The sequence below is a fragment of the Centroberyx gerrardi genome, chromosome 12 (genome assembly GCF_048128805.1).
Source record: "Centroberyx gerrardi isolate f3 chromosome 12, fCenGer3.hap1.cur.20231027, whole genome shotgun sequence".
Taxonomy (NCBI): Eukaryota; Metazoa; Chordata; class Actinopteri; order Beryciformes; family Berycidae; genus Centroberyx; species Centroberyx gerrardi.
Window position 1 is genome coordinate 1,469,156 of NC_136008.1, and position 24,795 is coordinate 1,493,950.

Below are 24,795 nucleotides of genomic sequence, written 5' to 3' on the forward strand. Positions count from 1 at the left end.
GTTGTAACCGGATGTTGTATGCATAGTGTTTGACTTGACACTGCGAACTTTAATGCGGAAGTTAGAATCTCGTCAGAGGAGCAGACAGCAACGACGCTTTAAGTGAGAATCTGGAAAGTTAACATTACTGCTAACTGGGAGCAAAGCTGAAGGGTGAGTGAGTTTCTCTGAGAAGATTCACATTTTACTAACTAACTACCGCAAACTGGCTGGTTTGGCTTGTACGTTTAACTGCGTTTAGGCCAGTGTTTGCACGTAATGCCTAGCCCCGATACATGACGTTCTTTTTAAATACATAAAACGTTAAACTCCTTTTAAAAATTGTCAGTTTAATGCTGCCCTGCTTTTCGGAAAACCCCACATACCCAGCAGAACAGGATCAAGCCTTTTCTGGATTATTAGGAGCCATTATTCAGTTCGGCACTCATCAACTACAACAAGCAGCACTTACTTTAATACAATTTCAACTTTGAGAATTGTTTCGCCTGTTCTTCCCTCAGTCTTCTTCCATCAAAACACACCGCGGACGGCGTTGCAAATCAGTTTGAATCCGTTCTAAAAACTGGGATTTTATTGGAATAAACTGCTGCTTGGTTTATTACTTTTACGCCGAATTTACCAGAAGACATTAATGCTTCGTAAAAAGTCTTAAACCGTGTTCTGCAGCGTGTGCACGTCTGCCGATAAGTCAGGAAATTTAAAATTGCTAGATTTTTGAACGGAGTTTGGTGTTGCGTTATCTGAGCACAAGAGGGAACGGGTTTATATTGTCCATCTGCAGAGTAGTAACTGACTGTCGATCACCAATATGAGTAATTACGAACAGTATAAATAACTTTTATTAATGTTTGCATTTTACACCTGTACCTACTTTTAGCTGCTAGTTTCACTTTCATTCTGGAATGTGATGCGGCCGAAATCCCCCAATATCCCAAACACATTCACATGTACTTTAGTTGTTTAGAGGTATCTTTCAAAATATATAACATATTGGCCAAAAAACATTATTGTAACTGTAGATTTCATGATTTGAAATATATTTTGGATAAACCTGCAGATGTAGGCAATGTTGTCCACGGTTCATATTACAAAACTGTATTTCCACTGTACAATGTATATCTTGAATGAATGCCATCTACATGTACAAATACATTCCTTACCATATACCAGATACCATACAATATCTGTAAACCTCTTCTGAATCATATGTATGTTTATATTATGGGATGTTCGGTCTCCTCTGCCTGCAGATCCAACATGGCCACGGCTGAAGTTTACAACCCAACAACCGTCACCGACCCCAAATCCACCTGGTTTGTGGTTCCAACAGACACTCTGAGTAAACTGAGGTTTTTGGTCAAACTGGTTGAAGTGGTGAGTGAAATAAACTGATCCTGACACACTATTTTATTTTTTTGATTTCTTTTATTTCTGTGCCAGAGAGCTAAAACGTTTCAGTTGATTGATTGATTGATTTTATTTATGGATTAGTAAACAAAAAAACAAAACAAAGAAATCCAAAGGATAACATGTTAAAGTGAAAAACACTTATTTCCAACATGGTCCCAAGATGTTAAAAAGACAAAGAAAAACACAAGGAAGCACAAGACATTGAACATAAAAACTAAACAAACACAATCCTAAAAAACCAAAAACACATCACCACCATTACAAGATAAAAAATAACTCCTACATCAGAAAAACAAGGACAGCTAAAGTAACAATGTCATTGCAGATTTCATTATAAATCTGTTACCCTGTTCCATAAAAAAGTCCTAACCTGACTTCTATAAGCCCCTCTCATATTTAAAAACTTGACGTGTAACGGAAGGCTGTTCCACAACATGGCACCAGTATAAAAAAAGGAACTTCTAGCTACATTATTCACTCGAGGCACTTGACATGAACGCACACTGGCCCTGGTATTATAGTTATGCTGAGTATGGACCATTGTTATCTGAGAACACAAGTACTGAGGAGCATACCCATTGATAATATTGTACATATGATGCAGCTTCTGTTGTTCTACTCTGAGCTGTACTGGCAGCAGTCCTACCCTTCTGAATTCATCACTACCAACATGAGTTCGAGGGGATGCATTTAATAAATACCGAATAATATTATTTTGCATCACCTGCAGTTTGTTCCTGAGTTTAGCTGTCAAACCACTGTACCAAGCAGAGCATGCATAATCGAAATGACACTGTATCAATGATGACACGAGAAGTTTCTTAACAGAAAAGTCGAAAAGCCTTGTTCTGCGAAACAGGAACTTGAGTTTGCTGGCACACTTAGATAATATTTTAGCAGCAATATATTCACAGGAGAGTGACTGCTCCAATATTATTCCTAAATATGAGACATTTGTCTGAGATACAATTTCAGCTCCATTACAAAAGACTTTCAACGTATTTGTTCTTGACAGCTTCTTCTTAGTTCCAAACAGGATTGACTCGGTTTTGCCCAAATGTATTGAGAGCTTGTTATCTATGAGCCACTCTCTTACACTTTCTAATTCATTACTAAGAGTGTTTTCAATCTCACTGACATTATTCCCAGATACCAGTAACGCAGAATCATCAGCATACAGTAAAAGCTTGCATTTCACAGCCGCTGGCATATCATTTATATACATAAGAAATAAAAGAGGCCCTAAAATAGAGCCTTGCGGCACCCCACATGTAATATCCTGAGGTTCTGATATAACCCCTTCAACATCACAGACTTGAGTTCTTCCTGTAAGGTAAGAAGTGAACCATTTTACAGCAGTATGTCTAAAACCCATGCACTGTAGTTTTGATAACAGTATAGTATGATTCACTGTGTCAAAGGCTTTTTGCAAATCAAGCAAGATCATGCCAACATACTTTCCTTCATCAAAGTTTTGTCTAATAAAGTCAAACAGATGAATAAGACAGGTTTCAGTAGAGTATGCTGCTCTAAAACCAGACTGAAGCTCATACAACAATTTTTTTTTAACTAAATATTCCTCAACCTGCTCAAACACAAGACGTTCAAAAACCTTAGACATGGATGTTAAAATTGATACTGGCCTATAATTTCCAACATCTGATTTACTGTTCTTCTTAAAAAGGGGAACAACCCTTGCCCTTTTCAGTTCACATGGGAATTTACCCTGACTTATAGATAAATTTACTATATGAGTAATCACACTAGAAATTACACTGGCACTATCCCTCAGAAATCTGGCTGGAATAAGATCCAATCCAGTTGCTTTGTTTGTGGGTAATGCGGATAGACACATCCTTACCCTTTCCACTGAAACAGGACTTATCTCAAATACATCAGGAACAACATTTTTATCTTTGTAGAAAGAGTTCGCAAATGATAGGCCATATCTCCCTGAGCCACAAGGTAATTTAGTAACCAAACTAGCAGCAATGGTTGTAAAAAAATTATTAAAATAACTAGCAACCTTCCATTTATCAAAACACATCTTATCCTCAATGACTAGTCCAATATTGCCAGATTTTGTTTTGGACTTTCCTGTGGAGCCCATTTCGTTAAGTACTTTCCATAATTTTTTGGGCTGGTGTGAATTTTCAGCAATAGCATCCTCATAAAATTGGGACTTTGATTTCTCTGTCTTATATCTGGCTTGATTTCTAAAATGAACATATTTATCATAATCAGTAGGCAATTTTGACTTCTTAAACTTTCTAAAATATAAATCTCGTTGTCTAATAAGATCTAAAATATCTGTAGTCATCCAATTTGCACTTCTCTGTTTAATTCTAGTCTCCTTCATTGGAGCAACAGCATCAAGTGCAGCTATAAAATGCTCTTTAAAAAGGGTCCAAGCCTTATCAACATCATTGCTACCCAAAACATCAGCCCAATCCCTCTCAGAAAGCCTATGTTCAAATCCCTCAACTGAGTAATGTTTAGTACATCTGGACCTAATAGAGCGGTGATTTCCAGTATTTATCTGTGATTTAGAGTGAGAGTTCAGAGGTTTATGTGACCAATACTGTTAAAGAGCCGAACTCATCGCCTCTAAAAGCCAAGCAGACAATATTGTGCCGTCACTCATCTTGTAAGAGCAGATGTCACTTTTCTCAAACTGATATCAGCTTTCAGAAACCAAAATCAGTCGTGATTTGGCATCACAACCAGTGTTCATTTTAACAGCAAATTCTGATTTAGTTTTAGTCATGTAGTCTTTTGACTAAAATGCCATTTAGTTTTAGTCGTATTTTAGTCATCTGAATTGTTTTAGTTTTAGTTGTATTTTAGTCAACCAAATATTATAAGATTTTACTCGACTAAATCTACTGTAGATTTAGTCGAGTAAAATCTTATAATATTTGGTTGACTAAAATACAACTAAAACTAAAACAATGAAAACTAACAGGTTTAGTTAAAGTGTAATGCATTATTTAAACGTTTCTCTTGAATTTCCAATTCATTTTCTGTATATAGCCTATACACAGATTGCTCTGCATTTCTCCATGTGACTGTTCTTCTCTTTCTCCCAAACGCTGGCTGTGGAAAAGACATTTCTGAACAGTTTATACTCGTTCATCAGGTCTTTTTATTCTTGTATTCTCTTATATTGTCAATAGGCGATTATCAATAAAGGATCCCATTACCTGGATGACTGAAAAATGATCTAATGTACTCCATTTTAAATAGTTCCATTTGTCAAACAAATATCTAACCTGTATATATCTAAAGTACTTTGTGTCAAAGATAATATAACTTAAAAATATAAACAGTGCTACACTGTTCTGTTTGAACAGTGTAGAATAGAAATGAGACTCCTTTTCCAGAGAAATCAGCTGTTCTGCCCTCTGCCCTGCTGCATCTCTCTGTCAGTCTCTCCTGTATCTTTACATCCTTACATTACAGCCTTTGACATTATTATTTATGTATTTATTTATATATATTATTATTATCTGCTCTGTTTTCCTGCTCAGCTCCTCTGGTCCAGACTGTCCTGCTCCTCCTCAGGACCAGTCCTTTTCCTTCTTTGAAAATATTTTTCAATATTAATCTGGATTGAGGGAGCAAACATTCAGAGTCAGAGTTAAAAAGTTAATATTAACGTTATCAGTCCACTCAGTGGATACTGACTAGCAGCTAGGCTATACAGCGTGCCAATCTGGGAAACTCAGCTGGATTCTGAGTAACGTTAATAACTGTTAGTTCTTCTTTTCAGGGAGAGAGAGAGAGAGAGAGAGAGAGAGAGAGAGAGAGATTCAGTTTGGATCTCTTCCCAACTCGTCTCTCCTTAACATTTTCGTCTCGTTTTTATGCGTTGATGAAAGTGTCAGTACATTTCGTCATAGTTTTTGTCATCATAAATAATTTTTTATTTAGTTACTGTCTCGTTTTCGTCAATGAAAAAAATGTCGTTGACGAAAACTATGACGAAAATTATTCGTCAAGGAAATGAACACTGATCACAACTGATTTCTTTTAAAGATCAGAGGAGTCGGCGGTGGTTAGTTTGGCTCGTAGACGGTCCTGCAGTGTGTGAGCGCTCAGGACTCTCATGTCTTGGGATGTTTGATTGTCATGAATTTAGAGAAGTCTTGACCTCTTCCTGTGACCTTTTGTCTCATGTCATCCTCCTCTCTCTCTCTCTCTCTCTCTCTCTCTCTCTCTCTCTCTCTCTCTCTCTCTCTCTCTCTCTCTCTCTCTCTAGTCTCTCTACTGTATCTGTCAAATAATGGCAAGAAATACCACTAAATAACCTTAAAAAACAGCTGTTAAAAGACACAGTTGATAAAGTGATGCAGTTGAAAATCTCTTGTTTTGAACTGCGGTGAGCAAGAGGTCATGATGGCAGGAAGAAAGTGCTGAGGAGAGGGAGGAGGCAGGAAGCATCAGAAATATGGGGAACCATGGAGAAACACCTCTCAGAGGGCTTAAAGGGTTAAATATATTGCAAAATGAGATATCCAGTGTTTGGGAAAAGCAACATCTGCTGCTGTAAGTTGTTTGTTTTTACATTTTAAAGGATCGTAGGGAACTGAAGTCCTCGCTTGACCGAAGGAAACACCTTTACAAAATAGATTATTCACATTTCACTTTTTGCAATTCTTTCTTTATTTGGGAAGATCAAGAATTTACATAATTTAACTCACAATCCTTGCACAGAAATGAGGATTATCACATAATAATCACAGTTGCATCCTGTATGCTTCCTCTCCCTTTTTGTCCCAAATAGAAACGTAGCTGGACAACACGCATCCTGTGTTTTCAACATTGTACCTTTTGTTTGATCACTTTGTTCGTCTTGTAAGCCTGTGGGCGGGGCAAATAAATCAAATCAATCATAGAGATATTCAAGATTCTCCACATTTTAAAGATGGTGAATGACGAACTTTTGGGTGTATTTCCCCTAAAACTGATATGTAGCTTGTTGGAAACCAGTTCTTCACATAATGCAGCAGTCGCATATTTAGGAAGGCTTTAATTGTGGAGCGTGTTCGTGCTTAACGAGCGGTGCGAGGCAGCTGACCCGGGTTTGACTCGACTTTCCTCATCCAGCGGTTTTTTAGGAAGTCACAAACGGAGAAGTGAAACTGCTGCGAAGCTGAGAGTTTGGTTATTTTCTGTGACAGGCTGAATTATGAAAAAGCTGCAGTTAGCACATTACATCCTTACTCCCGTCCCGCCGTGTCGCAACAGTCCTGCAGGGGGAGGGGGGGGGGGAGGGGGCGCGGCCGCATCCTGCAGGACGCTGCGCTCGGATGTGTGTTTGCGAAAAGCGGACGTGCGGCGAGACAGGAGTCCGTCTGTTCTGTGTTTCTGACTGTCCTGAGACCGTCAGTCCTCTCTAGTCAGTAGTTTTCCACTGTTGTCGGGCGAGGCAACAGACACCCCGATCCATCAGAAAACAGAATTATTACTGACAGATGTGTGTGTGTGTGTTGGTTTGTTTTGAGCGTCAACATGGCGGCGAGGCAGAAGAACAGGAAGCTTTGCTCATAACGAAGAAACAGACTCTACAGAATAAACGAAATCAGAAACTGATCTGAAAACCTGCAGTCATCCCAACGCTCCACCAGGCTTCCTCTGTTTTTGTTTCGGTCGGACCGTCGTCTCTGTGTTCGCCGCTAGTTTTTAAAACAAAACAAACGCGGGAACGCCTCTGATTGGCTGAACGGACGCTGACGAACCCGTTGGCTGTCGGCTCAGGAACTCGCTCTGCCGGCAGGGATTCTGCTGCTCGAGCTGAATTTGATGTTTAGTCAACAGAGCAGCAGGTGGGAGGTCCTGGTCCTGGTCCCGGTCCACCTGAAGGGTTTCATCATGAAGCTCCCTCTCCTCCAGCCTCCAGACTCACCGGCCCGTCTGCTTCAGCATGAAACGGAAACACAACAAGTGTTTTAAAGGAAAACTTCCGATCTGCTTCCACTGATATTTATCATCGGTCTGTGATGTTCAGTTCAGTTATTTAGTGATGAAGTGTCATTTACTTGTTTGGTGAACCCACTTTCCCTCAACCTGCCACGTCTGCTTCTACTGCAGTTAGTGATTTACTACGTTTCCCAGAATGCCTTTCAACAACCTCCAGAGAAGGGCCGTGAACTTGTTGGATTCAGCTGTGGGTTTTACATGCAGGAGGAGAGAGAGACAGTGATAGCATAGTAAGAGCAAGAGAGAGAGAGTTTTTCCAGTTTGGTTGCAGGTTGGGTCAAACCCCAGCCTGTCTCTCTGCTGCAGTGCATTCTGGTCTCTCTCCTGCTCCTGCAGTGCATTCTGGTCTCTCTCCTGCTCCTGTGGTGGAGAAACTGGTCTCTCTCCTCTTCTACGATGGATTTCTCCCTGTATGATTGTTGAACGTCTCTCGGTGCAAAATGGCGGCTCTAGAAAGAAGCCCTCGCTCTTTGATTCTGAGGGACTGACACCAAAACCTGACGTTTACCGCTGATGTTTTACATCCTGAAACATTTTCTCATATCAAACTGCACTGTAGCTGCTGGAAACATCTGGAGGTGACGTCACCTCGTCTACGATTGGCCGGTTATCCACCAAGAAGAAAAACACAACAAACTACTGGATGAATCAAATCAAGTAGTGTTGTAATGACGAGTCAGTACAGTGGTTTTATTTAGATGAAGTGCTGAGGTTTGACTCTTATTACAGGATCCTCTGCTCTGTAGTAAATAAAGAGACAGAGGCTTGAAGCAGTCTAGAGCTGCACCATATAGAGAAAATATCCCGTTTTAATTAAAGATATATAATCAGATATAAAACACCAGGCCTTGTAGTTGCAGTCTGAAGTTGTGATATAATCTTTTTAAAAGTCCAGATCCACTTTCATGTGGTTGGAGTCGGGCTGTGGCTCTGCAGCGGTGCATTGTGGGAATATCTGGCATTCCCCGGGAAAAGACCGATCTGGTCGTGTCACGCCGCCCGTCTCCTCACACACCAGGAGTCAGTAAATGAATTTAAAAACTTCGCTTTGCAATATAGATATGACTGTCTTTGATCTGCCAACATCAATATGGATTCTTCATATTCTGCAGCTGCTGTAGACATGAATAAAAAAGATTTGCATAATACAGCCGTTGCAGTTTCGGTGTTACTGTGCCGTGGTTCATATTCCAGTTTCTGTTCAAGGTGTTCAGGTGTGTTGAGGTCAGAGGTCACAGTTGCTCCTGCAGACTGAGGCTGTGTGTTCAGTGTGAACGTTAGTGTCATGGTGTGAACTGATTAAAGGGACGGTCCACCCAGTTATGAAATGCAAACAATCTGCTGTTAGTGATTGGAGGATATATCGAAAATCAATTTCAATACAGAAATGTGTCAGTCCGTATGTTGTCAGGAACATGAATGGTGATATCAGCTCCATGTTATTCTGCTGTCAGGAACATGAATGGTGATATCAGCTCCATGTTATTCTGCTGTCAGGAACATGAATGGTGATATCAGCTCCATGTTATTCTGCTGTAGTAATCACTAATGAGACTCTTGACCATCACAGTTTCACAAGCTCTCCATCCAAATTATATTATTGTCACTTTGTAATGACATTTTTAAATTGTTGTTTACATTCTAGCAGCCAATGGCATCGCTAGAAAGATTTGTGTCTCAGAAATAAACAGAATTCTGCACAGTCAGACTTTGTTGTCACTGAACTTTTATTGATCACATCGTATCCTGGTTGTATTGATCCTGAACCTCAGATCAAGTATTGAATCATATTGCAGTGTTTTAGTGGAGGAAGTCATTATGATTCAGTGTATCTCACTATATCACTCTGCTTTCTCTCTCCAGTACTGTGAAGTTCCCATTACACAACCAGTTTTATTGTAGGAATACAGGGGATAAACTGCCATTCAGCACTTTATGAATATAAGTAAATATGATACTACATAGCTTATGGATGTTATGAGCAAAACACACTGTTTTCAACATAAATATACTGGAAATTGACAGGATTGGTCAAAGATAGAGAGGAATTTAACAGCAAGAACTGACTCCTCTGACCTCCGAGGTGTCAGACAGACGATGTGGGCGCCGCAGCGTCGAATCAAAACACACAGCTGACAGTATGAGCTGGAGGAGGGTGTGTTTGTTCCAGTATTCAGGGCTTCTGGTGTTTTGGCTCAGAGACGGGACTCGCTCCTGAACCAGGGTCATGTGACTGAACCCGAGTCATGTGACTGGAGAGCAGACTGGCTCCCAAACGGAGTTAGCGAGTTAGCAGCAGGACGCTGAAATCTATTAAAGGAGGAATTCTTAACCGCGCCTCCTCAACGTGTCAAATACTGTGTGTGTGTGTGTGTGTGTGTGTGTGTGTGTGTGTGTGTGTGTGTGTGTGTGTGTGTGTGTGTGTGTGTGTGTGTGTGTGTGTGTGCGCTTTACAGGAGAAATGACTGCCTGCCTCTGATTAAAATAGTTTGTCTGGGAGGGAACAGGGAGGGAACGGGGGGGGATGATGATGCTGAGACGACCTACACACTGAAAACAAAAGGTTCTCAATAGCAGCATGTAGGGCTGCAGCTGACATCATCCATTAATCTATTGATTATTTTTTTGATTAATCATTTAGTTTATTTAAAATGTCAAAATAAAGACAAATGTCCATCACAGTTCCCTCATTTAATAAAGAGATGAAACAGAGAAAAGCAGCAAATCTGTGAAGCTGGAACCAGAGGATGTTTGGTGTTTTTACTGATAAAAAACTAAATCGTTTATGCAACTATCCAAAATACAATCAATTAATTTTCCATGTATTGAATAACTAACTCCGGGTCTAAATTGAACCTCAGATGTTCCACAGAGCGCCGCCTGGCTGCTCAGAGGCTTCATCTCACCAGCTGATCGCTCAGATGATTCAAAACTCAAACTGCCTGCTTACTAAGAAAGACAAAACCTTTTAATATCGTATTTTCTTTATTTTCATCCGCTGTCTGCAGACAAGACGTAGAAAACATGTTTGTCTCCCATCTCACAGTGTAAAAACTGCAAAGAGTAAAATCTATTTTAAAATGAATATTGCAGTTCAAACGTCAACACAGTTTTCCTTAAGACAATGTTCAAGTCAAAGAATTAAGATTAACATACAAAAATATGAATACAGTTAACATACAATGAAAGCAGAGAGCTGATATTAATTATCGTATTGCAGAGCGACAGAAATGCCAGAAGTGAAACTGAAAGGCAGAGAGGAAGGACAGGATGTGAGGTCATGTGTGGTGTTCAGCTGTTCAGCAGCAGGTCGGGACGTTTCAGCGCTTCACTCTGTACCTCACTGTTGTTCTGGATCTTGTTTTGTCTTTTAACATTTATTCACATGAACCCCCCCCCCCCTTCCTGTTTTTTGTGGGTTGTGTGTGTAGTCTGAGTCACATCCCTCACCCTGGAGAGGCGGTGAAGCTGATGAGAGCAGTATGAGCTTCAGAGTTTATCCAGTGAGGTTTAGAATCTCCTCAACCCATAGAGGAGCATGTGATCCTTCACCTGAAGCTGAAACATGGAAATTAGCAATTAAATTAGAATTAGAATTACCAATATCCAGAGGTGGGGACTCGAGTCCCAGTTTTAATTGCTTGAGACTTGACTTGATGCATGAAGAGAAGACTTGAGACTTGACTTGACTTGGGTTCTGGTGACTTGGACTTGACTCTGACTTGTACTTTGATGACTTGAAAAGGTTTCTAAAGTCTTGACTTGAGATCTTGTGTTTGTGTAAATGACTTAGATTGAAAGTGATGAGATTTGTTCCAGCGGACGACTGAATTTAAATTCTGTTTTCTGAATTTGTATGAATTTATTGAAGTTGAAACTGATTATAGAAATCAAACTCATGATGCTCTTACCAAGTTTTTATCCTATTAAAACCATATTGCATTGAAAAGTCCTAGATATTTAGTTTTTTTGAAGATATTAAATTGATACTGGACTCTTCGTTTGTTCTGACTTGACTTGCTGTTCTACATTTAGACTTGAGACTTGACATTAATGACATGGACTTGACTTGGACTTGACTTGGTAATCTACATTTAGACTTGGGACTTGACTTGAGTCTTGTGCCTCAAGACTTGAGACTGACTTGGGACTCGAGCAAAGTTGACTTGGTCACACCTCTGCCAATATCCAATATTTCCCCATCCATATCAGCCAATACTGATGTGCATTTTTGTAAGGATCTTAGTCCAGATGCAGGTAAAACAGGTTCAGCTTTTCAGACGGTTCTGTCTTAAGATCATTAAGTGGCTTTTAAACAAAAGATCATGTTGGTTTTATTCTGTTGATAATTTGACAGCTGTATTAAGTGACACACTTCTAGAAAAAAAGTCACAAAATGCCAATTCCACAATCGGCCAAATGTGGGCAGTAAAAGTAATATCAGAACGATATCGATATTGCTTTTTAAAGCGGATATCGTCCGATGCCGATAGTCTGCTGATATATCGGTGCATCCCTAATGAAAATCAAAACTTTGAGTTGTGAGTTTTAGAGTTGTTTTGCTTGTCTAATCCACAGAGGTGTGGAACAGTTTAGCTCCTCCCTCCGCTGACAGCCGGGAGTTCAGGTTAGATATTCAAATTGATATGCAAATTAGCATATGATGTCGTCTGGTGACTTTTTGAGCAGCCAATAGGTACTTTCCTTGGAACAGAGTTGGCAACACTGGTGGAGGCTGCCCACAGGCAGAATGGAAAACACACACACACACACACACACACTGCTCCAGCCTGTTTTCCTAGTTATTGTGTTGACGTCAGATTGCCTTCTTGTGACTTTACACAGAAAACATCATGTTTGACACACACACACACACACACACACACACACACACACACAGTTAGCTCTGGTCTGTTGACGTCAGCCTGTCCTGCTGCTGGTAGTAAAGCTCTTATTATAGCTGTGGCTGAGGCTCGTCTGTCTGATGAACACAGGAACTTTTTATAACCAAACTTCCAGCAGCCAAACACACTTTACAGTCTTCCTCCGGTAAAACCCAGTGGTGTAATGGGAACTGAGTCTGCCTGGTTCACCACAGACACAACACTGCACAGGGAAACTGTATCAGTTATAACACACTTCTAACCCCAATCCTACATATCCTCATATCCTGAAGACTCCTGAAGGATATGGGACAGACGGTTCATTCCCTCCACCAGGCAGGTCATGTTTTCACCTGCGTCCGTCTGTTAGCAGGATCTCTCTAAAGGTTCTCAACACTTGTTATGAAGGTTGGTTATGGGCCAAGGAAGAACTGATTCACTTTCCATGTTGATTGGCCAAAAGGGGGCGTGGTGGTGGGCGTGGCTTATATGGTGGCAGTCTGTGCTCTGAGCACATTTTCTAATTTCTGTCTGTTTCTGACTGAACTGATCATTTCATCACTGATCCATCTGATTGATTTAGTGTTTAGATAATGTCAGCTTGTTAGCTAGCTAACCATAGTATCTGGTCAGCTAACATCACTGTCTTGTTGTTAACACATCTGATTAGCACACTAGCTAACGTATCTAGTAGCAGCTAGCGTTAGCGTGTTCACATTAACATCAGTGTGTTTGCCGGCTAGTTAGCTAGCTAACAGTTTGTTCAGGTTAACTGAGCTGACTCTTCTCAAGCTACAACTCAGAGTGTTTTGGAGTAGAGACTAGGGCTAAAGACAAGACAGTTTACTGTGCTCAGTTAACCTGAACAAACTGATGGTTTTTGGCTTCCTAGCTAACTAGCCAGCAGGCTAATTGAGGTGAGGAACCAGTGTTCATGTTGACATGCCACATAGCCACTGCTAACGCTAGCTGCTACTAGATACGTTAGCTAGTGTGCTAATCAGATGTGTTACAACAAGACAGTGATGTTAGCTGACCAGATACTATGGTTAGCTAGCTAACAAGCTGACATTATCTAAACACTAAATCAATCAGATGGATCAGTGATGAAATGATCAGTTCAGTCAGAAACAGACAAATGAACCGTCTGTTGAGTCAAACAGGTCAAACAGGTTGTATGTTTAATTTAAATATTATTCTGGCATCGCTGCCTCTGCTTCCCGCTGGCAGTAATAACACAGCAGTCTGAGCTGGTTCAGTGTGATAAGCCGCCTGGCAGCGCTCCACCGTCTGCTCCAACAGGAAGTGGTCATGTTCCTTCCTGTGTGTGCTGAGTCATCGCTGTGGTTGTTGGCTTTTTAGGAAACAGCCGCACCCATCCAGATCCATCCAGATCCAGTTTACTGGCTGGGTGACTGGTTGAAGTGGTTCAGGCTGAACAATGACTCTGACGTTTGATGTCCTTTAATGAAACAAAACAGAGGAGAAAGGAACTAAAATCACCTTTAAAAAGACACACACACACACACACACACACACACACACACACACACACACACTCACCTAACTCACTCGCCTCCAGCCTGTTTCCTAGTAGTTGTGTTGACGTCAGATCGCCTTGTGCTTTTAGACAGAAAATATATTTCTCACTCAGTCTGCTGTAGTCTTTTCTCAGGGATTTAGTTTAGTCAGATTGTCTCCTGCTGACTGTCAGGATTTATTATAATGATCATATTCTGCCTCTGTAAAGATAATACAGTCGACTGTGCTGACAGCACTGATGCCTTACATGGCGCTCATGTACAGACAATATTTACATACAGACAGGCTATTCTCCTACAGGACATGTTGCTTTGGTTACTGTGATGATGCGTTACTGTGGTGATGATGATGTGTTACTTGGTGACGATGCGTTGATGATCCATTACTGTGGTGATGATGATGCGTTACTTGGTGATGATGCATTACTTGGTGATGATGCGTTACTGTGATGATGCGTTACTTGGTGATGATTAGGGCTGCAACTAACGATTATTTTCATTGTCGATTAATCTGTCAATTATTTTCTCGATTAATCGATTAGTTGTTTGGTCTATAAAATGTCAGAAAATGGTGAAAAATGTCGATCAGTGTTTCCCAAAGCCCAAGCTGACGTCCTCAAACCTCTTGTTTTGTCCACAACCCAAAGATATTCAGTTTACTGTCATAGAGGAGTAAAGAAACCAGAAAATATTCACATTTAAGAAGCTGGAATCAGAGAATTTTGACTTATTTTTCTTAAAAAATTACTCAAACCGATTAATCGATTATCAAAATAGTTGGTGATTAATTTAATAGTTGACAACTAATCGATTAATCGATTAATCGTTGCAGCTCTAGTGATGATGCATTACTGTGATGATTTACATCACAGACCTGTTGGATTGGCGTTACTTGGTGTTGATGCGTTTCTGTGGTGATGATGATGTGTTACTGTGGTGATGATGATGTGTTACTGTGGTGATTATGATGTGTTACTGTGGTGATGATGATGATGTGTTACTGTGGTGATGATGATGTGTTACTGTGGTGACGGTGATGTCTCTGTTCTCTCAGCTCCTGTCCTTCGTGGCCTTCATCCTGGAGGAAGTCGTCACCAGCTGCATCAGCTGCTCCGCTCTTTACTTCTTTGAGTTCATCAGCTGCACAGCCTTCCTCTTCACTCTCCTCCTCCTCATCCTCCTCTCCACCAAGCTGCACAGGAAGGTCGGCATCACCTGCTGGCCCAGCCTGGTACGTACTGTGTGTGTGTGTGTGTGTGTGTGTGTGTGTGTCTGTATTTTAATGCATCCATATCCCTTTTTCACTGCAACCCAATTCAGAAAACTTTACTTTATTCATGTTTCTCCATTTTGGTGATGTAACATCCTTCTCTGTGTTGAAAAGGCAGAATATGAAGTGATATTGCATAATGTTACACTCTTGGCAATTTTGTAACTCTGATACAGTTATTGTGTTTTAGCTTGTTATCTGACACCAGTATCGTATCTGTGTGTCCTTAGCAAATAGCTTCAGCTTTAATCTAGCTTTAGCTGAGAATCCTGAATGAATTTTCACAGAAATATGAACTGTTTGCTGCCTTTTATTAAATATCAGATATCAGGCAGGCAGTGTCGTTCACCTCTGATGTGATGGAGGTTCCCGCCTGATCACAGAAAAATGACCTGGAAAACCCTGATGTGAAATTTTGTTTTCTTTATACATTTAATTCTTCAGTAATGTATTTTGTCACCCTGCCTTAAAGAGGTACTCTGTTTCAGTGGAGAGTTTTAGTGTCTCATGATGAAAATAAATGCAGTTTCAGAGGCTTTTCCACCCTGAGAAGAAGAAAATTGTGGGGGAAACACTGAATACTTGGTGAAATTTAAAGATAATGACTGTTGACAGATATATAAACTACCTGCAGCTTCAATACACAAACATCAGTATTGGTATCGGCCTTATGAGTGAAATCCTAATCCAGTGTATCTGTGTTGAGCTGAAGTCTGTAGCTTATATCTATGGTGAAATAATGTTTATGAATAGAAAAGAAAAGAAAAACAGCAATTGATGCAAATTATGCTGACCAAATAACACAAACAGACTCTGAACATGGAACACACGTGTGCAAAACAACATGGAGAGCAAGAGTTTGTTTGTGCTGACGTTTCTGAAGTGTGTGTGTGGTTTGTGTTGGAGAGGAAGACCTCCGCCGCTCCTCCTCTTCCTCTTCCTCAGTCTGCTGTGTTTCCCTCTGCAGGACTTCATCTACACCGCCGTCATCGCTGCCCTCTTCCTCCTCGCCTCCATCGTGTTTTCTGCAGACAACAGTAAGACTTCGCTGGAGCAAACTGCTGTGGTGAGAGAGAAAAATGAAATAATTGATCAGATAATCTAATAGTAGTAAAAATTCAATACGCAAGTGTCACCCATACACAAATTTGGATCAGTAGGGAAACAAGGAAGCGCAAAATTTGATTGGCTGTTGATGGCCGAGGACCGTGAAGAGTTCAGCTGTGAGAAAGCTTGTTGACCGTCCGCATATTGGCAAATACTGTAGTTTTTTTATCAATTTTTAGATAAATTATTGACTTCAGTGGGTTTGAGGGAAAACCATCTCCTCTGTGTGGAACTGAACCAGTGTCTGCCTGCCTGGTTAAATAATAAAAGTATATCGTCATATAAAAACATCAGAGTCAGCCGCCTGTAGGTTCTCCACCTTCATCCCTCTCTCTTCCTCTCGCAGGCGTTCGGCTTCCTGTCGACCGCGGCGTTTGTGGTGGACGTCGTCTTGTTTTGGAAGAACAACGGGTTTCCCTGGAAGAAGGAGGGCAAGCCGGAGGCCAGCAACGGCAACGCAACGCCGGCAACGCACGAGACGGAGAGACTCAACACAGAATAAGCGGTTTGGGCGTAAACACACACACTGAATACAGAGAAACCAGAGAGAGAAAATACACAAAATCACCAGAAGAGACGGAGCAGCGGAAACACTTAACCATCCGTCCCGCTGCAGCGAGGCCGCTTTAACCCCAAGTCACTCGGCCCAAGTCATTTTAAATGCTGTTTTTAGTTTTGGTCGACCAGAGCAATATAATAACAGAGGGCGATCTTTGCTGTGATTATGAATATGATGCCGAGCCTCTCGAAGCGCCGTACTCGCAGTAAAGACCGGCCTCCAGTGTGTTGTGGTTTTTCTGCTGTAGTGACCAGCGTGTGTGTGTGTGTGTGTGTGTGCTGCCTGAACAGTTCTATTAAAAGTAGAATACATAAATAATAAGGAAAAAAAAAACCACAGGAGAAAGCAAGAAAGGTTTCTCCCTGGTTACCACAAGAGTTTTTAAACGAGGTCTTTAGGAAATAAAGACAGACACTAAACACAAGGAGCCACTCGATATTCTGCTGTAAAAATGTATTTTTAAGATGTAAAGGATTGGATTAATATCCCAGAATGCCGTTTTTTAGAAAGTGAATCCATTTCAGATGTAGATCCTGTAGATTTCCGGGACGTTGTGCCAAAAGGACGGAAGGATTACACTCGACAAAGAACATCTGTTTAATCTGTTTGCGTGACGGACAGACGGCCAGCGTCTGAGACAAAAAATAGAGTTAAAAAAATGTAAATTACAGGAAACTCTGCACATGACGGCCCCAAATGGAAGCGAGGGGTAACTGTTTGAATTTTGAGGGACTTCATTACCCAGCAGTCCTGTGTAGTGAGGTCAGTAAATGGCAAGAAAAAACAGTTTTAGCTAAACTGTTTGAGACACTTCTGGATTTCCGTCTTCAGTTTGGACAAACAGGGAGGTTTACAGGAACTTCTGGACCGGAGCAGATTTAAATATCCAAACACGTTTTCTTTGTCGAGTGTGACTCCACCGCCCGCTCGGGGCCCAGTGGCCCTAAATCCTGCCAACACATTCCCATGAGCCTTTGCGTGGGCCGACCAGCCAAAAGCACCTTGAATCTTCCAGAGGAGGAAAGCTCTCTGAGTCCATGAAACCCAGAGCGGCTCAGAGAGTAGAGAGACCAAAACAGTGTCGTCACTTTAAAGGAAAACTCCCCCTACAACTCTAAAAACATTAATTACATCAATTAGTGATCTACGTTTCATTCCTGGCTTCATTTAGTAGTTTTGATATTTCCAGCAGCTACAGTGGAGTTGTTAGATGTTTCTGAAACCTCAGCGGTAAACGTCAGGTTTTGGTGTCAGTCCCTCAGAGTCAAAGAGCGAGGGCTTCTTTCTAGAGCCGCCATTTTTTACCAAGAGACGTTCAACAATCATACAGGGAGAAACTCTCGCTCTCTTGCTCTCTCTCTCTCTCTCTCCTGCATGTAAAACCCACAGCTGAACGCAACCAGTCCCAGAATGCCTTTCAACAACCCCACAGAGAACAGGGCGTTCTCTGTGGGGTTGTTGAAAGGCATTCTGGGAAATGTAGTAAATCAGTAACTGCAGTAGAAGCAGACGAGGCAGGTTGAGGGAAAGTGGGTTCACCAAGACAGTAAATGACAACTCTTCATCACTAAATAAACTGCTGGAATGAATCAGACATCACAGATCGATAACAGTAAGAGTTTTCCTTTAACAACAGTCTATGCATTCTGTGTGTTGGTGTTATGAACTGCAGCGTTTCCACATTTTTAGTCTTAAAGAGCTTCTGCAGCTCTGCGCCTGGACTGAACCCAAGCTGTCCGGTTCACAGACTGGTTCTGCTTCACCTTGCCAAGATAATCATTGTGTTTATTATGAGATATTCAGAAGCTGTTGGTGTCTGCAGTCAGAAACAGTCTGTGTGTTGGTGTGGGTTCAGTCTGAGCAGGTGAAGGAAGCGTCTCCTGCAGGAACGAACTCCGATGATGAGCGGAGAGTTCGATCTGCTGCAAAAAGATCGAAGTCCGCGCCGTGTAATGCCGTGTGCATCGATCCTGCTGTGCAGCCGCCGCCTCAGTCTGCAGCGTCGCCCAGTTTGTTGTCGTATTTTACATTTTAAAAACGCCTCATGTGCCGACATGAGATGAGAACCAATGAATTCTCCACTTGTGACGACTTTGAAAGAACATGAAGCCACACCAGAGTCCAACAGGTCGGCTTTAAAGGTCCCATTATAGGAATTCAGATTTTACTCTACTTATATACATATAAGATCAAAGATTTTTTATGAATTCATTGTTAAAATCTGATTTAAAGTTATTGCATTTTCAGAAATCCATTTCAGTCTAACTCCAGGAAACGCATCACAACGGCACTAGGTCCAATCTCCTGAAATCCGTCCAATCAGGATCCAGTTTGCAGCATCTGAACTGAAAGCCTCCACTCAGCAGGTTTACCTCATTTATATATTAATTAGAGGAGCCGCTGCTGTCGGCCAATCAGGAGCCAGCATTGTGACGACTCAGTCTTCACATTAATTCAGTTCAACTTTGAACTAAACTACATTTATCTACAGAACTTCATGAAGAGATTTGAAAGATCTGAAAACAGGATCATGGGACCTTTAAAGTCAGACCATCTTTTAACAGTTTAGATTTGTATTTTTTATATTCTTCATAGTAAACTTACAGAGAAAACATTTATGAAAATTAATTTTAGATCTTTAGATTTTGTGGTCTTGTCGACACACTCCATTCCTGATGGGTCACATGGTTTATTAGTGTAAATAATGTGTTGTATGCAGAGTGTTACAGCTCTGTCTTCCTCTTCTTCAGTCTCTAAATTTTAAACGACGTCGTCTTAATCACAATTTTTTTTTTTTTTAACGACCCTACCGGTGTTTTTGCATGTTTTAGCCCATTTCCCACAATTCACACACACTGTACATCACTACTGACCATTTTCCAAAGCATGCCGCCTACTTTTTCAGATGTTTGAATGTGTTTTTGCTTCCAGGCTGCCGATCGTTTCAATTCAGTACGAACTTGCAGAGACTTGAAACTTGCTTGAGATCAGTAATCCATCACAGTCAAGATCCTGCCCGGGTTTATTCTTCTCAAAGTGACTTTATCGTTGAGTGGTAATTTAGTTTAATGCCCGCACTGATTTGAAACCTCTACATCTCTTCTGGTGCGTTCAAGTGCTGTTCGGTCAGAAAATCAAACCCAGAAGACAAACTATAAGCCAGCATGGGCATCATGAAAAGGACGATGTGGATTTGGCTTCTTCTCGCTTTAAAAAAAAGTCACGTATTCTGGGTAATTACCAAGTAGGAAATTCATTTTTCTGATTTATCGACGGCACGTGAACGCACCATTCCTCTCTGCTGCACTCCTCACAACAGAATGTACGTCTCCGCCAGAAAATAGTCCCTGAAGAGAAGATTTATTTTTACAAACTGAATTCAAACCAGAACAGGACTGTGAGCCGCAGCAGCAGAGAGCTTTAAGGAACGTTATTATCTGAACGTTTGAATTTTAAAAAAAGTAGGGAAATTGAGTGAATATTCAAAAATATATAAAAAGTATAGGTGAGTAGTAATGTAAGGTGTGTGTGTGTGTGTGTGTGTGGTGAACGGGCTAAAACAGGCAAAAACACTGGTATGGTTCTTTAAGTTGAATATGTTTTATGAAGGAAATGTTGTTGTTTCAGCATAAAAACTGTTTCTGAAGATGAATTGTGTTGCAGGTCGACTGTTTACTGACCTGACTGGATTGTGTTGGTTTTTTTTAAAGCTGTTTCTGCCTCTGTGGCTCATATCAGTCTGGATCAGACAGAAACTTTGTATTTCTACTCTATTCTCCTTAATCAGTCAGTCTGTTGGGTTTAGATGCAGCGGTTTGTTCTGGTGCCTTAGATGATTTTTATCAATTCTTCTGGATGACTAATGCCTTTTTTAAAAATTACATTTCTGCTTATATTTTGACTTTTATGCCCAGAAATTGAAGTGGACTGCAGTTTGAATGCAAGTAAAGTAACATGAAGTCACACTGCTGCCATCTAGTGGAGCGGAGAGTCAGAGCAGCAGTTTAAATCTGTCAGTTTCCAAACTTCAAACATAAAACATGAAAGTGTTTTTACTTTCCTGTTTCCAGCAGCTGTTATCTGTCACTCAGTCAGACAACAGGGAACCAAAACTATTGTTCTCAATACTGAAATGAATTTGTTCAGTAATATTCAGTACAGCTGCAGAGAACTTCACAGACCGTGAAACCATAATAAAGCCAATAAGATAAACAATAAAAACAGGAGTAACGGGCAAATAGAATAAGAATATAAAGGTAAAAACAAATGATATTAAAGTCTGTCAGTGATAATTTGTCTTTAAACATTTTGGGCTTAAACCAGACGAGCAGAAAAAGTTATTATAGAAAATTAAAACTAAGATGAAAACCAGGTGTAAAAAAAAGACACTAAAACTAAAACTGAACCAAGTAAAAATAAACCTCAACTGTTTTTAAATTTGATCTTTTTGTTCATATGTGATGTTTGCTGAGGATGCATTTGTAAAATTAATGGTAATGAATTTTAAAAATAATTTATTATTTGCCATTTATATTACACAAAACCTGTTCTGAACTTCTATCATTACACCTTTAAAAAATACTAAAACTAGAAGTGAAACTCAATTAAAACCAAAAACTGACTGAAACTAAACTGAAATGGAAATAAAAATTGAAAACTATATAAAAATCAAACCCCTGTGTCCCTATGGGGGTTAATAAAGCATCAAGTGCCACAGAAGTAATATTGATTTATAACCTGATGATTATTGATTTTTCCATCAGGGAACTAAAACCTTTAAAATATTAATATGGCAGGGAATGAGATCACGACAATCACATCTTTAATTTATCATCTGAACATGCTGAGAGAGTGGAAAGAGGGAGGCTTGGTCAAAATATAAAATGTGAGTTATTGAGTTATTTTAAAGACATTTTTTTTTACTTTTTAACCCGTCAGACAATCCAGCAAAATGTTTTCTATCTGACAGAAGTGAAGGAGTGCAGGAAGTTCATGTATCTGAATAAAGTTTAAAAAGTAAGAAGTTGTAATATATGCAGAATGTTGTTTTGTTCCATTAGAAAAAAGTGTCTGTTTTGTTTAGTTGATGTGTATTTAGTAGAAAATCATAAGCAGGTAAAGATGCCACTCATTCTGTCTTTAAATGCTGTTATCATTTCACACCTGTTTTGATTATTGTGTTATTATATCTGCAATAAATGCCATCGGTTGCCTTTTGAAGAAATATCCTCTCCTTGTATTTTCTTTTTAACCTTTAGTCAGTTAAGAACAAATTATTATTCGGAGGGGGAGGGAAGAAATAAAAAAATCTTGTGCAGTGAAAGTCTTCTTCCAGCAGGCGGCGCACTTTACTAAGCTCAGGTGCTCAGGAGAGACGAACGCTCCTCTGGACCAGTGGTTCTCAACGTGGGGTCCGGGGACCACCAGGGGTCCTTGAGGGGGGTCCGGGGGGTCCCCAGCAAACTGATGAATTGTTAAACTTCACCAATATTTAATTTACTAGAAGTTAACACAGTTAGAGAATGTAGAAGAATGACTGTTGTGATCATAGTTTCTCTGTTATCTCTCTACCTGCAATACAGACAGTCATGGAGTTCTGGACAAAATCATATCTGACAATAAAAATATTCTCAGATTTGGGTCCGAGAGACAAAATCTCATCACATGGGGGTCTGTGGCTCCTATGTGGACTGAATGTGGAGAACAGTTCAACCAAAGAATGATTTTCCCAGGATTTCTTTCATTTGCTGAAGCATCTGAGGCCGACAGGCTGGAAACTACTCAGCGTTTCACAAGGAAAAAAACAAATTAGAGAAAATCAGAAAATTGAACATGATAATAAATTTGTCTGGTAGAAATATGTTTTTTTCCCCCTATCCTATAAATTATCTCTGAGAACTACAACTCCCTGGAAACCTGCAAACTGCTGTACAGCTTCAGAGTTCTTCAACTGGTCTGGAAAGTCTGGAAAATGAATTTGATCATTTTCAGATCAATTTCCAGTAAGTTTGGAAATTATGCAAAAAGTACAGAAAAATATTGTTATCCAGTCCTGATATATTTTATTTAGTTACAGACCCACTGTCGGTCACATACTGCTGTCGTGTGAAAACCTCGTAACTCCAATCTTCTGCGATCTGTGGTTTTCATGTTTTAAAGGATAAGTTGAGCAATTTTGGATCTATATATATAATTTGTGGAAATGGCGGAGTGATCTGGACGGTCGGGTCGGATTGTAAACAGTAGAGTTCAGTAGAAGACGATCCGCTGAGTGGAAACGATGCGGTGCCGCTGCTTTCCGGGCCGCGGAGAGAAACAGCCGAACAAAAGGCCCATACTGATATCATACTGATGTATTAGTTGTTGAGTCTGTATGGAGTAGTTTGTGCTCTTAATAAATAGTCCAAACAGAAGTATGCTTCAGGTGCGTAGCTTCCAAAGAGCATATTATATATATATATATATATATATATATATATATATATATATATATATGGGCTGAAAAGATGAGAAGAACTCACACTGGCTGTAAGAAGAATGATCCAAAATACAGACTTGCTGATGCAGACGGTTCTCCAGAGAACTCCAGACAGGTTTCTCTTGTCGGTGCACTTTTTAAAAATTATTTTATCACATTTTTTGCACAGTATATTTTTCTATTTGTTGCATCAGTAAGTCTCTATTTTGGATTGTTCCTATATTAGTTGTTGTGAAGAATAATCTTCAGTCACAGAGTGAAGTGGCCGATCCTGTCAGCTGAACACTGAACACAAACCAAAACCTTCAAACTGAGAAGACAAGAAATTAAAGTCTGGAATTTTGAAATGAAAAATGCTGAAGAAGCCTGTTTACAGTGGGAATGCTAGAGTTCCTCATTGTGTTATCTAGTCTCCATCTTTGTCCCTCAGCCTCATTGCTCCCACAGATCACCTGTCAATCAAACAGTGTGGGCGGAGCTTGGATTCTCTGTTGCTGCAGTTTGAGTTTCTCTCTTCTCTGTCTGTTCAGTCATGGTGGCTATCACTGCTCATGCTAACTACCCAGTTCTTCTTCTTCTGTTGATTCCAAACAAACCGGAAACGTAAAACGCAGGAAAGAGCTGCCAGACTCCGGCTGTTCAGAACAGACAGAGGAAAAGATTTATGAACTGGATATAGATTGGATCACTGTTGAGTTAGAGAGAGAGAGAGAGAGAGAGAGAGAGAGAGAGAGAGGAGAAAACACAGACAGGATTTCCAGCTCACAGCCTGATGGTTTCTCAGGTGTCACATGTGCAGATTTCCGCTTCCTGTGTTTGGGGGAAATTCACATGTTTGTTTTCTTCAGACCTCGTCGGTCTCCAGAGGAACCAGCAGGGAGCCGAGTCCCAGGTGACCTCTGGGCTTTCTTTATGCAAAATTTAGGTTTCGTTTTCACGCCACTCCTCCATTTACATTAATTCACCCCTTAAGTCACGCAACATCCCCTTAAAATGAGTTAAGGGAGTTATTAATGGAGGAGATCCCATCAAAACCTCCTTAAACACCTCCTTAATGTTTGACTCCTTACTTTCTAATTGAATGTAAAATTCAGGGAGACAGGAACTTTCCATTAATAATTCACCTCACAAGAAGGCATGTAACTTCCGAACGGATTCACGCAACACTAAAAATTGAAGTTTAATGCACTTTATTTGCCAAATATACAGTATAGAAAGAATTAACAAAAGTTTAATTGGGTCAACTATGGCAGATGTTGACAGTTGCTGGCGCTGGAGGGATGAACTCCACTGTGAAATCTGTCTAGTGTATTTTGCAGGTGTGTTTGCGGGTGTTTTGAAGCCTCTGGGAGCAGGAAGCAGGAATCAGCTGGTCACTGACTTCCTGTTCGTTTCAAACGTGGAAACACAGACTTCCACAGAACTTCATCGAATTAAATTAAAGTTTTTAAAATTCCAATTCAATTAAATTCCATTTCCTGTAGGTTTTTAAAAAAAATTCCAATTCCAATTCAGTTTCCTCAGTTGAATCAACCCTTTTCACGTCGTCCTTTTTTTTTTTTTTT

The 24,795-nt window shown here is 40.3% G+C and overlaps 1 protein-coding gene across 1 annotated transcript; it reads left to right on the forward strand.

Annotated features, from left to right (window-relative positions):
* Positions 1-48: 48 nt before the first annotated feature.
* cmtm6 (CKLF-like MARVEL transmembrane domain containing 6) lies at positions 49-18,384 on the forward strand. Its single transcript, XM_071910581.2, has 5 exons — positions 49-153; positions 1,251-1,374; positions 14,871-15,047; positions 16,054-16,152; positions 16,540-18,384. Exons 2-5 carry the CDS (start codon positions 1,258-1,260, stop codon positions 16,693-16,695), a joined length of 549 nt encoding a protein of 182 aa, XP_071766682.1. The 5' UTR covers positions 49-153; positions 1,251-1,257; the 3' UTR covers positions 16,696-18,384.
* Positions 18,385-24,795: the final 6,411 nt, after the last annotated feature.

Excerpts from the sequence above, each read along its gene's own strand:
- cmtm6 (XM_071910581.2), top strand. The coding sequence starts at position 1,258 with ATGGCCACGGCTGAAGTTTACAACCCAACAACCGTCACCGACCCCAAA. Across the intron at positions 1,375-14,870 it reads TGGTCAAACTGGTTGAAGTG|CTCCTGTCCTTCGTGGCCTT; the intron begins GTGAGTGAAATA and ends CTGTTCTCTCAG. Across the intron at positions 16,153-16,539 it reads CGCTGGAGCAAACTGCTGTG|GCGTTCGGCTTCCTGTCGAC; the intron begins GTGAGAGAGAAA and ends TTCCTCTCGCAG.